The 16,860-nt window shown below is 42.5% G+C and overlaps 2 protein-coding genes across 6 annotated transcripts in view; both read left to right on the forward strand.

Annotated features, from left to right (window-relative positions):
• LOC310867826 (E3 ubiquitin-protein ligase RNF31-like) overlaps positions 1–2,756 on the forward strand; it is a 30,314-nt gene extending 27,558 nt beyond the window's left edge. For all 3 annotated transcript variants that reach the window (XM_083777970.1, XM_083777972.1, XM_083777971.1), the window contains 2 exons: positions 429–594; positions 1,909–2,756. In XM_083777970.1, coding sequence (XP_083634096.1) covers positions 429–594; positions 1,909–1,956 — 214 coding nt within the window. In that variant the 3' untranslated portion in view covers positions 1,957–2,756. The remainder of the gene's footprint in view (positions 1–428; positions 595–1,908) is intronic.
• Positions 2,757–12,380: 9,624 nt separating this feature from the next.
• Positions 12,381–16,860, forward strand: part of irf9 (interferon regulatory factor 9) — a 10,419-nt gene continuing 5,939 nt past the window's right edge. For all 3 annotated transcript variants that reach the window (XM_083778545.1, XM_083778546.1, XM_083778544.1), the window contains exons 1-4: positions 12,381–12,444; positions 14,332–14,401; positions 14,641–14,763; positions 16,416–16,599. In XM_083778545.1, coding sequence (XP_083634671.1) covers positions 14,348–14,401; positions 14,641–14,763; positions 16,416–16,599 — 361 coding nt within the window. In that variant the 5' untranslated portion in view covers positions 12,381–12,444; positions 14,332–14,347. The remainder of the gene's footprint in view (positions 12,445–14,331; positions 14,402–14,640; positions 14,764–16,415; positions 16,600–16,860) is intronic.

Here is a 16,860-nt window from a genome sequence, read left to right on the forward strand (position 1 = left end):
GTACATCTCAGTGAAACTGAATCTCAAGAATGAATATATATATATATATATATAGTAAAAATGGCAAATACGTGCAAGATATAGCACATGATGACATGATTATATGAGCACATTTCCTAATAATGATGACTCAATCAGGCAAGCTTCACCACTTCACCCTTCTTGAGATTCTATCTCCCTTTTCTGTGGAATTTCTTAACCTCAGACTTCTCAGTAATTCTGACACCACTGACACACTTCCACAGAACAGTGCACAAGAGGTTTAGTGCACTGTTCTGTTCCGTGGAAGGAAATACAAAATCTTCACTTTGCTACCTTACTAAATGCACGGTCAGGGACCACACGCAATACCTCCACGGACCACCAGTGGTCCACGGACCACCTGTTGAAAACCCCTGCTTTAGAACGTATCGAATGTTGTTTCACAGGAAGCACTACAAGGAGTACCTGGTGAGCCTGATCAACAGCCACTCCCTGGACCCCGCCCTCCTCTACGATGACCAGGAGATGACGGTGGCCTGCGACCGCTACCAGGTGGACCTGCCCAGAGCCGAGATCGAGGAGGAGAACGTGCACGCCGCTCGACTGCTCAAGGTGAGACTCGCAGCGCGTCACATCAGGACATACGCCTACATTACCAATAGGTGTCGTGGTTTTTAGTTACCATATAGACATAGTTATGCAAGCTTAGTGTTCAAGAGATGTATTGATTATCATAAACAAATTCATACTTCTATCTGTGTGAGAGAGAGGCTGTATAGTCCCCAAGTCAACATCTGGACTTTATTAAGAACAAGAATGTCTGGGAATATGACCAACAACACTAACCCATGCAAGCATTGTGTAATCTGATGCAACTAAGAAGCGTGATATGGTGTACTAGCCCTTTAGTTAGGCTACAGAGAGTCTGGTAAACACATATTTTGGCTATAGACAGGGTTACAGGGAACGTTGGAGTTACGCAACTTTCCAGAAAGTTCGATCACTTCTGTAACTCTTGAATATAAAGTTGGGACCACTCTCTGGTGAGGAGGAGAGTGGAGGAGAGGAGAGGAGAGAGGGATAGAGAGCAGAGGAGAGGAGAGAGGGGGAGAGAAGGATGACACAGAGAACCGTGTGAGAGATGGTAGCTGGACTCTGGGCGTTGGTTCTCTGCTTCTGACCGTCACTGAATAAACTGAAGATTTCAACAACTATATATATATGAACCTTTATTGAGAAAAGGATATCCCCTTGAGATGTATCATCTCGTTTTCGAGGGGGTCCAGCAACATACAGCAAATACAGAACAATACAACAAGTACATACATACATAATCGAGGACAAAACAAACAAAAAAGCTCTCCTAATCACCCGCAACATAGTATCAATAAATCAATATAGTCATGTAATGATACAAGTATGTAAAGATGATGAACATACACCGGAAGCCAAACAACAGGCCGGGCGCCATAACAGACATGCGATATCCTGCATTAACAACACAGAGTACAAACATGCACCTTAGTCGTTAAATAGTCAATTCGCAGCATGATGTAAGAGACAGAGAGAACAGTCAGAACAATCAGAGGCATTTAGAAACAGGAGCATGGAGACACTATGTCTTCCTAATTCTTTTCCATAACATAGGGAGCTGGCTGGAGAGAGGGGCTGAATTTGAATTAGTATTGTACTTGACTGAAACGTAAAGCCATAACAGTTTAGTGGGTACTGGGTAGAGAGGCAGCCTTGTAATTTGAAGGTCAGCCGGGTTACCTCCCGGTCAGGCCAGCATACACATGTATCCCTGAGCGCTAATCATGACCTCCTGAATCCTCCAGGGGATTCAGATGGTTGTTTTTGTGACCGAATGACAATTAAACCCTTCTCGATTCTAACATGTAAATGTTTTTCTCCCTAATTTTGCAGAAACTAATGGAAGTTCCGCTCGGAGAAAAGGTTCCTGGACGCAAATGAAGATAACTCAACCTGATCTGTTTTTTAAATCATATTTTGAAGCATTATTTAATCATAAATTTTTATTTTTGGACATTTTATCAACCTCTGATCTATTTTCCTCTACAAGACATGTCAGCGGCTATTCCTTTATAAATGTAATTCTTGTTTTCGTTTTTGGAAGGAGGAGATGTTTTGGGGAACTTTTATGCTTTATTCAGACGGCAGTAAAACAGAAACATGACAAGTGGGGGTGACCTTCGGGCCGTGGCGTTACAGGTAGGACTACAGCCTTATTTATGTGGTATTATGTCACTCTTAGTCCCCCGTTTACCACATGAACCCCAGCGTCCCTGTTCTGGGCATGTCATAATAGAGTGTCGCAGTCCCGCCCCCTACCAGGGCCCAGGAAATGATTCTCCGTTCATTTTCCTCATAGACATTTCAAAAAGTATTTATTTAAAGACGTTTACGCCGTGGACAAAGCCAACTGGAGTCGTGACAACCCATGACCATAAACACAATCTTTTGGTCCGGACAAATAATTAGAAAAGATGTTGTTTTTCTTCTTTGTAATTATTTGTTTGGTCCAAAATATTGTGTTTGTTGTCATGAGTTGTCACGACTCGAGTTGGCTTTGTCCGCGGTGTAACCGTCTTTAAATAAATACGTTTTGAAATGTCTGTGGGAAAAATGCATTGGGAATCATTTCCTGGGCCTGGCGTCGTCATGAAAGGGGGCGGGACTGCGTCGCTCTATAGGCAAACGGTCAGCGAAAATAAGCAAAGTTTCTGTGAAAATAAATGATCTACAAGCTCATGACGCCTCACTGTGGTGGGGGGGGGGGGGGGGGGGGGGGAAAGGGGAGGGCCAGACCTCTGTGGTACCCTGTCAACAATAAGTGGTTAAATGCAATTATTCTGCAAATATTATCTTTACAGGACTCTAAAGAAAGATGACTAAACTAAAAGGTTATTGTTATTGTTCTTTCTTCAAATGTGTTGTGATGATAATAAAAAAAACATTATTTTCCCAGTGCCGGGTGTTTTTACAAGTAACTGTCTTTGGCCCAAATGTCCTGGCGACTCGCCAAATGTCATGGCCATGGCCGTCGCGGTCGAACTTTGAGTTCTCCCCCCTCCTGAGTGACTTTGGCACAGAGATGTATTGACGGAAGACCAGAAGTTACAACCAAGCAACGAGATAAAAAACAATATCATTATCAACGAGGTGACAGGATGGAGGTGAAATGCAGAATGTGCTGCGTGGGCTCCTAAATGTATCACATGCTGCCACAAACACACAAGAGACAGGGAATTAAGGTCATAGACGCAGTAGTCAGACTCAGACACACGCCATGTCCTTGTCAGACTCAGACATGTTGTACTTTTCACACCATTTAGTTTTTTTTTTATGTAATTATTATGGTTATATTATACACTAATGACTTATTTTAACACATCATTACATTTTCTTTTTAAAGTCACCTTGAAATTGTAGCAATACTTAACCCATTCTGGACGGGAACCCCTTTTGGTGTTTTAACTAAGCATTATGTTATACTTTAGCTATTGAAAAATAGCAGATCTACAAGCTCATACGTCTACGAGCTTGTAGGTCTGCTATTTTTGAATTTTTTTAAAAATGTGGCACAAATCTTTGAATATATATTCTTTCAGAGCGAACTTTATTTTTATTTTTACGTCAGGCCCATGTAGCAAGTAGCTGGTTGGTTGGTTGGTTGGCTGGCTGGTACCTCTGGTCCATAGCGTTATTTCGATTTAGAAGGAGTTCTATGGACCAGAGCTACCTGGCTTGCTAGCTAGCGAACTAGCTGGCTGGTTGGTTGACTAGCTGTCTGGTTAACTAACTGGTTGGATTTTCAACACAAAATCGCACCTTTTTGAGTTCGGTGAGGATTGTGATGTGTGTTGTACATACATGCACACTCTTGCATCTATACATAGAGTACCGGTATATAGGCTAATAGGACTATATACACTCACTCACACATGTACTTGAACCTTGAATTTATGAATACGCACCTGCACTGATGCTACACATACTGTATGTAAGTATACCCACTTCCCCATACAGACCCCAGACATTACACCCTTGATTATCTTTGGGCGAGAGAAATTCACTGCAGTTTATTTCCATTATGGAGTTGAGTCAGTTGACGTATCGGCATCTTTGACGTATGTAGGTAGACATTTGGACATGTTTCCCTCACTTGCGGTCAGCACTGTCAGCTATTTAGAAGTACCTGTAGGCCTCCTGCCAGCTACAGAGAAACCACATGTGTGTTGTGACACACATTATTACTTGACAAGAAACATAGATCATAGCACCCTCACCCATCAGAGGAACTGGAAGCTACCAATATGGATAAAATAGTCATTGTAATTCTTACTTTGGTCTGCAGTTCAGGTACAGTAGGATTCTATTTTAATGACAAGACTGTGTGACGTGAAGTTTATAATTCAGAAATTCAGAATGTTTCTAACGTATTTTTGAGGTCGGGGGTGCATACTTAGTTTAGACTAGTCATTGCTTAGACATGGGTTAAGGTTAGGTTTAGGTGTGCTGCCCTGTGGGAGGTTAGGTTTAGGGTGAGGGTTTGAGATGGGTTGTAGTTGTAGGACTAATGACTGCCCGCCTAGGCCTACTATTTTCACTCAAAACACATTGAAGACTTTAGGCCTACTTCACCCATTCTCAACCTTACCATCAGATTATTATTAGTCGCCACTGATGCTCATAGGATGGCACAATTTCTGTCTCTCACTGGTGTGCTGCTGTTGACGGTTCAGAAACATGCCTAACAATGACACTGTCCCTGTACAGATTCTGATGATGTCAGGTTGGTGGCAGGGTTCAGTCGCTGTACTGGGACACTGGAGATGAAACACGAGGGAGAGTGGAGACCAGTGGATGGCTTGTCTGAGTGGAACCAGAACTCATTAGCTGTAGTGTGCCGACAGCTTAACTGTGGCTCTGCTGTTTCAACGGAAACTGGATACAGTTTAAGTTGGCTAGATCGTCAAATGGTATGGGAGATTACATCTCCCTGCGTTGGGTCTGAGACTTCACTGAGGGAGTGTGGAATAAAGACGTCTAACAAATCCTGGAGGAGACTGGAGGTGATCTGTTCAGGTAACAATGACACTAATAGTGTCTTATTTTAGCTTTCAATCTATCCATCCACCCATCTGTGTCTTTACTGTCTTACTCTATGTCCGTCTGTCAGAGGATGTTTCACTATTTGTTCTTTTTTTCTATCAATTTAATTAATTTGCATAAATTGCAGAAATATTTTGTATTTCAATATTTTTAACAGAAAAAGACATGGACAATACATGAACTTACGACACATGGACACAACATACGACACTTAGTCCATTCTGGGCGGGAACCCCCTTCTGTAACAGTTTTTTGTTGTTCTCTATAGAGGGTATGCACATGACATCATCAAACCCGGAAGTTATGCAAGAACGCCTACTGAGTGGCAAAAAACTACTTTCTGGCCTTCAGCCCATGCATCCAAACAGAATAGTCCTATATCTGATTGCATTAAACAACATTAAACAATGTTAAACTCACTTTGCATGTTGCTTTGCCACTCAATGTGCCATTCACTTTAAGCATGCGCATACCCACTATTGAACAGGTTATCAGAGGGCTCAGCCTTAGCCCATTCTGGGCGGGAACCCCTTTTGGTGTTCTAACCCTTCTGGACGGGAACCACTCTTCTGTACAGTATTCAAATTGTTTTAATATTTGATGCTGCTATATAAATATTTGAAGTTTCACACCAAATTGAGTATAATATTAGACATAACGATATAGCTGCCACCATCATCTCTTAGATTATGAAAATCTGACCCCTACCTCCCCATTGAAATAAAAAATAAAAAATGGCAACGGTTTCATCGAGAAATACTGTCATGTGATCAAGCTAACTTTTTTTTACCATTTACTAACTGCCACTCACCTCTGTCACTGTTACAGATCTGCTGTTTAAACCAAATATCGCCATAACTCCCTCCATGAAGGGGGTTCCTGAGGGCCTGCAGCAGGAGGGGCTGCAGGTGTCTGAGGCTCCTGAGGGCCAGCAGGAGGAGGTGCTGCAGGTGTCTGAGGCTCCTGAGGGCCAGCAGCAGGAGGGGCTGAAGGTGTTTGAGGCTCCTGAGGGCCTGCAGCAGGAGGGGCTGCAGGTGTCTGAGGGCCCTGAGGGGCTGCAGGTGTCTGAGGGTCCTGAGGGCCAGCAGGAGGAGGTGTCTGAGGGTTCCAACTTCACCATCAGCTGCTCCATCCGGCCACAGTACCCAGGAGGCTCCTTCCACCTCGCCTTCTCTGGATCCAACACAGCACACAACCGCACACAACCAGCTGTCAATCACGCTGCCAACTTCCGGTTTCCTGCGGCAGATCACACCCACCAAGGGAACTACAGCTGTTTTTATCACCTCTATGTTTTTTCTCAGAACTTCTCCTCCGGAAGCGAGATCCTCTCTCTCACCATCACAGGTAGCACGAATGAGATGAAAGGCAAGTGATTTGTTTTCTCAAACAAACTTTGCCACTCGGCTGGGCACATGCATGTATATAGAAACCGTTTTTGACGCGTTCAAATTATAATGTCCAGGCATTGACTGCTGTAGGATGAGGTTCCCATTTATTCAACACATTATGATATTACAGCAGTTGCAAATTAAATGAGATGGTGTCACCGTGTGTCAATCATTGTGACACATTGTTTTTGTATTTTTCCAGTTTTTCATGTGTCTATGAGGTGACAGTACTTCATTAGACACCCTGGTGTCATTTTTATGTGCAATGGTGTATTAACTTTGTATTTAGGGTTTCTTCCTGGAGGCTGAACCCTTGACGGTCAAACGGGCCAATGGAATAAACAGTAATATAGTGACACCACAGTGACACTATCAGCCCCTCCCCTAACCCCTCCCCCTTTATCATACAACTACAGCTGTAGGTGTGGCTTCATTTCAGGTGGATCAATACCCATCACCACCCACCAGACAAACCAGGCATACTTAATGAACTGGGGGGCGTATCCACATAAAAGCATGATTTTAACAAATACTGTACACTTTTTGGAAAAAGTTCTTGCCCCTTATATTGTAATAATACCTGATGATCATGTTTTAGGGTGGAAAGAAATCGTGGCACTCCATGTTTAAGGAAACACTTTGAGTACTTTTTCCACCACTGATGTTTTTAATTGTCCTCCTATTCCAGCTGACGTCCTCAAAGCCTCTCATCGGACTGTGTTCATCATTAGACTTACCGTCATAGTGTCAGTTCTGGTGATACAGTTCATCGTCCAGTACCAGTATCATCTCTGCAAGGTATGCTGTACTGTACTGTACTGTACTGTACTGTACTGTACTGTACTGTACTGTACTGTACTGTACTGTACTGTACTGTACTGTACTGTACTGTACTGTACTGTACTGTACTGTATGCAACATTATTCAATACAAAACACTGGAACGTAAATGAGCGAATCAGACTTGACCTTATATCAAAGTTTGGTGCTTTCCAGGCAACTAGACGGCAGAAAGCAAGAGCGGAGAACGTTTAGATGAATATCCCCTGATACCATGCTGGTTCCAGGTAGGAGTCCAGGACCCAGAAGACTGTCCCCTGTTACCGTGCTGGTTCCAGGTAGGAGTCCAGGACCCAGAAGACTGTCCCCTGTTACCGTGCTGGTTCCAGGTAGGAGTCCAGGACCCAGAAGACTGTCCCCTGTTACCGTGCTGGTTCCAGGTAGGAGTCCAGGACCCAGAAGACTGTCCCCTGTTACCGTGCTGGTTCCAGGGAAGAGGCCAGGACCCAGAAGAAGCTCACCAACAAGCAGTGGTGGAAAGTACTGTACTTAACCCATTCTGGGCGGGAACCCCTTATAATTTAGCTATTGAAAAGCAGACCTACAAGCTCGTAGCGCGCCACCGAGTGGCGTGCTACGAGCTTGTAGGTCTGCTATTTTAGAAGGCCTGCACAATTTTGAGGCATTTGTATCTTGAGTATTTACAATTTGCAATACTTTAGTTACTAGTTACTTTTTATTATTTTTAGTAGTAATTACAAAACACACATTAAAGTACTCATAGTGCAGAATGTCCCATTTTTCAAATATATAGATCTTTTTGAAAATTGCAGATCTACAAGCTCACAATGCATTGCATAACGACGCATTGTGTGCTTGTAGATGGGCTATTTTACACATGTACTGTATATTCAATGGTCTAGTTTACCATGTAAGGACCGTTTTGGGCCAACGCAGAGTGAGTATTGGTCAGTACCATTTTCTGACACACACACACACACACACACACACACACACACACACACACACACACACACACACCAGCTAACTTGGGTCCATACACACTAATGGTGACATACCAGTGTGTGCACGTACATACACAGCCATGTATTGCCCAGTAGGCTATAATAGAGACAAATACTCCTTTCTATCCTGTAAACCCATCTCCCCTTTTCCATTCTGTCCATCCCATTCCCCATTTCTCTACAACATATCCACTTGTCATAATAAATGTATTCCTAAAACCTTGCTGGACTGTCTGAGTCTCTCAGTTCATTTCAACCGTAAATCTCCTTACTACCCCGGTAACAGGAGCTGGTTGGTTGTTTGGTTGAATGGCTGGTAGCTCTGGTCCATAGCGTTATTTAGATTTAGAAGGAGTTCTATTATATGGACCAGAGCTAGCTGGCTTGCTAACTAACTAGCTGACTGGTTGATTAACTAGCTGTCTGGTTAACGAACCGTTTGGACACAAAATCACACCTTTTTTTTGGCTCAGTGATTGTGATGTTTGTGCATACACTATGGCATCTATACTAGAGTATATACGTTGTAGGAATGTAGGCTAATAGGACTATACACTCACTCAGACTTGAACCTTGAATTTATGAATACGCACCTGCACTGATGCTACACATATGCTATCATACATCTGTAGGCCTATATAGGCATATTTGTTTTGGAATGTTAGACTTAGAATATATACCCACTTCCCCATACAGACCCCATTACACCCTTGATTACAAGCATATCTTTGGGCGAGAGAAATTCACTGCAGTTTCTTTCCATTATAGAGTTGAGTATCAGCATTTTTGACTTATGTATTTCCCATAACTCACACTTGCGGTCAGCTAGTCAGACTGTCACGTGCCTACAGTATATGTAGGCCTCCTGCCTTTTCTCCTCATCTTGCACCTTGCTGCCACTCTTGCCATCTACAGAGAAACCACATGTGTGTCGTGACACAAATGAAAAGAAATTAGACAAGAAACTTCAAAAACAATCTAGATCATAGCACCCTCACCCATCACTGGAAGCTACAGACCGATATGGATAAAATAGAAATAGTCTTTGTACTTCTCACTTTGGTCTGCAGTTCAGGTACAGTAGGATTCTATTTTAATGACACTTGGTTGTTGGGTGAAGTCTATATATGTGAAAATACTAGTCGGATGTAATGACAACATGCCATGTAAATGCATACTGTATGTGATTTCTGGATGTTTTACTGCATGTTTCTATGTTGTTAGACAAGACTGTGTGTGACGTGAAGTTTATAATTCAGAAAGTTTCTACTCTGCATCTCACTGGTGCTGTTGAAGGTTCAGAAACATGCCTAACAATGACACTGTCCTTGTACAGATTCTGATGTCAGGTTGGTGGCAGGGTTCAGTCGCTGTACTGGGACACTGGAGATGAAACACGAGGGAGAGTGGAGACCAGTGGATCCAGGGTCTGAGTGGAACCAGAACTCATTAGCTGTAGTGTGCCGACAGCTTAACTGTGGCTCTGCTGTTTCAACGGAAACTAGATACAGTTTAAGTTGGATAGATCGTCGTCAAATGGTATGGGAGATTACATCTCCCTGCGTTGGGTCTGAGACTTCACTGAGGGAGTGTGGAATAATGTCGTCTGACAGATCCTGGAGGAGACTGGAGGTGATCTGTTCAGGTAACAATGAATTCAACAATGACACTAATACTAATAGTGTCTTATTTTAGTTTTGTATCTATCCACCCATCTGTGTCTTACTCTGTGTCCGTCTGTCAGAGGATTCACTATTTTTTCTATTTCTTTCTATCAATTTAATTAATGTGCATGAAATATTTCAGGCAATGGTAACGGTTTCATCGAGAAATACTGTCTGTGATCAAGCTAATTAACTGCCACTCACCTCTGTCTCTGTTACAGATCTGCTGTTTAAACCAAACATCGCCATAACTCCCTCCATGAAGGGGGTTTCTGAGGGCCAGCAGCAGGAGGTTTCTGAGGGTTCCAACTTCACCCTCAGCTGCTCCATCCGGCCACAGTACCCAGGAGGCTCCTTCCACCTCGCCTTCTCTGGATCCAACACAACACACAACCGCACACAACCAGCTGTCAATCACGCTGCCAACTTCCGGTTTCCTGCGGCAGATCACACCCACCAAGGGAACTACAGCTGTTTTTATCACCTCTATGTTTTTTCTCAGAACTTCTCCTCCGGAAGCGAGCTCCTCTCTCTCACCATCACAGGTAGCACGGATGAAATGAAAGGCAATTTGTTTTCCTGTTTGGGTTTTGTTCAAATGTATAAGCTCTATAGTGATAGTAAGCAAGCCTTAATAGATAATAATATATATTATTAGTGGGCCTAATTATTGCTATAGTGTGTTCAGTAACAGGGGGTTTACCTGTCTCTCCAGCTCTTTACGAATGCAATCTGCTACTTTCAAAAGATTTTTATGAATTTGAAAACTTTAAATGGGAAATTTCAAGTTTAAAATACTTTACTACGTAATTTTGAATTCAGGACTTTTACTTGCAACGGCGTAGTTCTATATTGAACTATTGATACTTTTTCCACCACTTTTAATTGTCCTCCTATTCCAGCTGACGTCCTCAAAGCCTCTCATCGGACTGCGTTCATCATTAGACTTACCGTCATAGTGTCAGTTCTGGTGATACAGTTTATCGTCCAGTATCATCTCTGCAAGGTATGCTGTACTGTACTGTACTGTACTGTACTGTACTGTACTGTACTGTACTGTACTGTACTGTACTGTACTGTACTGTACTGTACTGTACTGTACTGTATGCAACATTATTCAATACAACACTGGAACGTAAATGAGCTAATCAGACTGTTGGGACACATTTGACCTTATATCAAAGTTTGGTGCTTTCCAGGCAACTAGACGGCAGAAAGCAAGAGCGGAGAACGTTTAGATGAATATCCCCGGATACCGTGCTGTTTCCAGGGAAGAGGTAGGAGTCCAGGACCCAGAAGACTGTCTCCTGATACCGTGCTGGTTCCAGGGAAGAGGCCAGGACCCAGAAGAAGCTTTCCAACAAGCAGTGGTGGACTGTACTTTTGAGGCATTTGTACTTGAATATTTTCCGATTTTCAATAGTTTTACTTCTGCTCCATTACATCTCTTAACTTTATAGTTACTAGTTATGTTTTATTATTTTTATAATTATTACAAAACGTACATTAACCAGTTAAACCCTATACATTTCAGCTATTTGAATATAGCCCATCTACAAGCTCACAATGCGTGAACTTAAATTTTAGACCTGCAATTTTCCAAAACAATCTATTGAAAACTTGAAATACTGCACAATGAGTACTTTCTACTTTGGTACTTTAATGTACTCAATGTATTTACTCAAGTAAATTCTGAACTTGTAATGGAGTATTGTGGTATTGATTTGATTGGTATTCCATTCTGTCCATCCCATTCCCCTTTTCTCTAAAACGTATTTTATTTAAATAAATGTATTCCTAAAACCTTGCTGGACTGTCTGTGCATCTCAGTTCATTTCAACTATAAATCTACAGTTTGTCACCCCCTTCATATTCAGTAGATCCTGTGATCTTTTGTGGCCAGATGTAACTTTCTGGGGTCTAGTAGGACTAGAGTAAATAATAAAAAATAGAAATCGCTATATAGCTGTAAGAAATAGCCAAATTCGCTAAAACGAAAGAAAGCAGCAAATTAAAAAAGATTAACACTCATCTTTCTCTTTCTCTAATAACCTAAAACATGAACCTTGGTTGAAAAAAAAACAAAAGTTGTCCTTTAATCAACTTAACTCATCAAAGGCACCGCTTCTTTACTTTAAATTGGCACACACACACACACACACACACACACACACACACACTTTGAGTGGCAGCCATAGATATCACCCACGCATTCACTCAGTCAGATTGAGACATAATGAAACTTTAAATTACCTACTGTCCTGGGATTGGAATGAGATTTTACACTTTACAATGTCGCCCCCTGGCGTTCAAAACACGACTCGGTTCTCCAAAGTCACGTGCTTTCCTGGAAAAGGAGCGTCTGTGAGCAGCAGTGATCTGAGCTCAGTGGACGGACGGAGAGGAGAGCTCTACGGTCTACAGTGCGTCTGGCTCTGCTCCCAGGAAACTGTCTGCAACTGAGAAGGTAAACGAAACCTAACGTTTCTTCCTTCATTTTAAGCTACAAAAACACCCTTGTTTGATTTGCAAACAGCCGATACGGCTCTGAATTATAACTAGATTTATTAAGTCAAGTTAGGTTCAACTGTTTATTTTTGCCTTTCGTGCATTTATAAAGTTGCTCATATTCTTGTTTATCATTAAATAATGAAAGGTTCAGGAATATTTAGCTGTAGTTTCCCCCAAATGCAGCATGGATACAAACGATCGGGGTGGGGGGAAATAATAGCTGTTGAACTTTGGTTGTTTTTGTAGTAGGCCTATATTTGTTTTGATACAATACCCATAAGGCATAATTCACTGAAACAACCTACCAGGGTTTGTGTGTGTGTGTGTGTACGCGTGTGTACGCGCGGGCAAAAGCTGAAAGGCATTATGATTGATATGATTAGTGTTAGTGATTACTCAACTCAACTTTATTTATATAGCACATTTAGCATGACCATGCAGGTCAACCAAAGTGCTGTACAGGTTAAAGGAAAGCAAGAGAGCAAACAGTGCAATATAAACAGATAAAACATTAAAACTTAAGCGGGCATTTGAAGTAGAAAAATAATCAATACAATGTAAACAGATTTTTGCAGGCAGTCCAAAAAGCACAAACAACAAAGCAGACATTTGGGCAAATGAGGGGAGCATTACCCTGGAAATAAAAACGTCTGGGTTTCCGAGGCTACATTACACACTCCCAAACAGGACTGTGAAGTATTCTACTATTGTATATAGTCCTATATTTAATTTGTATATTTGTATGGTGTGATGATCTAGCCTGGTTAATAAACCAGACCGAATCAGCCGTTGGCAAAAACAAATTTGCCTGCCGGTCCGTGCGATATTAGTCTGGTTTATTAACCAGGCTAGTGATGATCAGCCTGCAGTCAGTCAGTGTCCATGCAAGAACCGTAGCTGGTGCGCACTTGTCAATGTCTTGACTTAGCCCCAATATGTTCCCTCAAGTCCCTACGCGCGTAGGGACTTGAGGGAACATTATTGGGGCTAGTGCGCACTGTGCGTAACTTATGACGCAGCGTACGTGTTTGCCTCCACGGGGTGTTAATAATGTCGTTATTAATTAGCCAGTCTATATAACTTTTTTTGTTAAGTTCAGGGTTGGCCGTGAACATTTGTTCCCTTAATAGCCTAAGGTTTATACTCTTCTATGTATTTGATCGATTCTGACATTTTGGATAAAATAATCTATACGAGAGTCTAATCTAATCTTCCCTCTCGTAAATGAGTTCCATCATTCTGCAGGATTTCCTGGGGGAACTATGATGTTAATATGTCTGCTCAGCTGCTCACTATAATTTGTCAACATAAGCACCTGACTTCTGACTATCTGTAAGCAGCAATGTTGTTCAGCGTCGCAGTCCCGCCCCCTTTCAGGACAGGCCCAGGAAATATTTATTTAAAGATCTGTTTAAGCCTCAAACAAAGCCAACTCGGATCGTGACAAATCATAACAAACACAATATTTTTGTGTGTGTGTGTTGTACCCAGGCCAGTACCTGCCCTTTTTTTCTTCTTTCTAATTATTTGTTATAATTTCCAATATGTAGCCTAGACTTCAGTTCAGTTAAAGGGACTATAGGCCGTATATAATTTCAGGACAAACGTGCTATGATGGTGATGGTGGTGAGTGGTGATGGTGGTGAGTGGCTGTAAATTAGTTCTTGTCCATTAACTGTTGGCTGCAACAGCTCAAACTCCTCAGTGATGGTCAAAGATCCATTAGCACTAATACATCTTACCAGTTGGGCTTCATGAGTGCTTGGAGAAATAAATAAAATATAAATGACTCATTTTAGTTGACTGTAAAACTCTGATGCTGATGATGGATGTTTTGTTACAGTTTTCCTTTTACAGCCATGCCATCTAAGATCCGATCCACACGTAAACTGTGCACCTGGATCGTAGAACAGGTGAGTTTTGTATGCTGCAGCAGTTGGTCCAACCACTGCTACCATCCTGCCAATACTAAAAAGAACAGTGTTTCAGTAGCCTACAAATGTATAATTTTAATCCATTTATAAAATACAAAAATGTATTTCAATGGTTGAAGAGGTGTGTTAAATTGTACAATTGTTGTGTTTGTATGTCAGTGTCTTTAGTATATGTTCTTGTTGTTGATGGTGGCGACTGGTGATGTTTATGACTCCAGGTCAACAGTGAGAAGTATGCAGGCGTGATATGGGACGATGAGGCCAAAACCATGTTCCGTATCCCGTGGAAGCACGCTGGCAAGCAGGACTTCCGCAGCCATGAGGATGCAGCCTTCTTCAAGGTCGGTAGATAGACAGAAAGAAACTGCCAAGGAACTTTTTAAGCGACAAGATGAAATAAAGTCAGATCTGAGCAGTGGCTTGGCCTCATGAATGGTATTTATTAAAACAGAAGATTTAAGTCGACTGATGAGATCGCAAGTGCCTCTTAGGGAAACAGTTGCGCATAACATGAGGAATAAAAGGAAGAACAGTCATATATATAGATTTGGACAGAACACAGAACAAGTGAGGAGGTGTGTCTCTTCTGATAAAGTGGTAAATCTCCCAGCAGATGCCAAGGAGTAACCAGCTTACAACAGAGGACATACGGTGACCTTCGACTGTAGAGCAATTAGTAAGGAAAAGGAGTGATACATAGACACCGGGACTGATACGAAGTACAGCACCCTGATGTATGCTCACTGCCTCCCTTACGAATCTCACGCTCGATTGAGCCTACCGGCCTATAGATAAAAATTGTCAAGGTTTAAACATTCCTGTGAAATTAAAGTCATTATTTTTCCATGACAAAACCTGTGTCTTGTCTGTGTGCATGGACTGTGCTTGGGTCTTGTCTGTGTGCATGGACTGTGCTTGGGTCTTGTCTGTGTGCATGGACTGTGCTTGTGTCTTGTCTGTGTGCATGCACTGTGCTTGGGTCTTGTCTGTGTGCATGGACTGTGCTTGGGTCTTGTCTGTGTGCATGCACTGTGCTTGGGTCTTGTCTGTGTGCATGGACTGTGCTTGTGTCTTGTCTGTGTGCATGCACTGTGCTTGGGTCTTGTCTGTGTGCATGGACTGTGCTTGGGTCTTGTCTGTGTGCATGCACTGTGCTTGGGTCTTGTCTGTCTGCATGCACTGTGCTCGCCTCTCACACACTTGATGGGAAGATGAATAATACCACTGTTAATCTGAGGAGTGAGCAAATTGATATTTTTGGTTTAAAAATAATGTTTTTGTTAAAAGGTTAAGTCACTATATTCTGATAGTTTGCTATAGTGTCTGTTCAGTAACAGGGTCTCCCTGTCTCTCTAGCTCTTTAATGAACAGAAAATACATTTTCAGGTAGGTGTCAAAATGTCACCCAATCAGGAGAGAGTAGCAATTTACCAGCTTAGTTTTTTTTATAGTGTTCCAGTTCCAATTTTGTCTGCTCATTTCTTGTTGGAAATACTTGTTTAATCTGTATCCTGGCTGGTACTGGTTCTCTATCCTGATTGGTTTAATAAAATGCTGGAGAGACATGGAGAGTGGAGACATGTTGCTGAACAAACACACTATGTGGCAATGAGGGCGCTCCTATGTCCAGCTTACAAAAGTGAGGATGCAAATTGTGATTGAATGAGATGATGTATGATGACGTATGATAAGTCACACGTCACTTACCTTACCTTTTAATGAGGGCAAAACAAGGAGCACTTTGTACTGCAGTATAACAGCAGCCATAATGATATCAGGGTTACAGAGAGACAGGGAAAAAAGAGAGAGACACATGTACAGTTTACTGCTTGTACACATAACGGCCTTCACTCCATTCCTCCTCCAGGCATGGGCAGAGTACAGTTTACTGCTTGTACATGATGTAACCTTCACCCCATTCCTCCTCCAGGCATGGGCAGAGTACAGTTTACTGCTAGTACATGATGTAACCTTCACCCCATTCCTCCTCCAGGCGTGGGCAGAGTTCAAGGGCAATCTCAAGAAAGGCTCTGCGTCTGACACGGCAGCTCATTGGAAGACCCGCATGCGCTGTGCCCTCAACAAGAGCACGGAGTTCAGTGAGGTCGCTGGTCGCTCACAGCTGGACATCTCTGAGCCCTACAAGGTGTACCGCCTGGTTCCCCTCAGTGAACAAGGTGAGATTCTGAGCCTTGAGGCTCATTCATAGTCTGGATTTTCGATGGTGAGGTGACCGCCGAACTACAACATGACGTCACTGAGCCGCGGTGAAGAGCAAACCACCGCCACCGCTCCAGCCCTTCTCTCTGTTTTTACTCACCACCGCTCAACGTTATTTCAGCTCCGGTGGTCAGCTCACCACCGGAGCGGTGGTCACCTCACCACCGGAGCGGTGGTCACCTTACCACCGAAAATCCAGAATAGGCCTTTACAAGGTG

This window comes from Protomyctophum parallelum, assembly GCF_964188405.1.
Source record: "Protomyctophum parallelum genome assembly, chromosome: 12".
Lineage (NCBI taxonomy): Eukaryota > Metazoa > Chordata > Actinopteri > Myctophiformes > Myctophidae > Protomyctophum > Protomyctophum parallelum.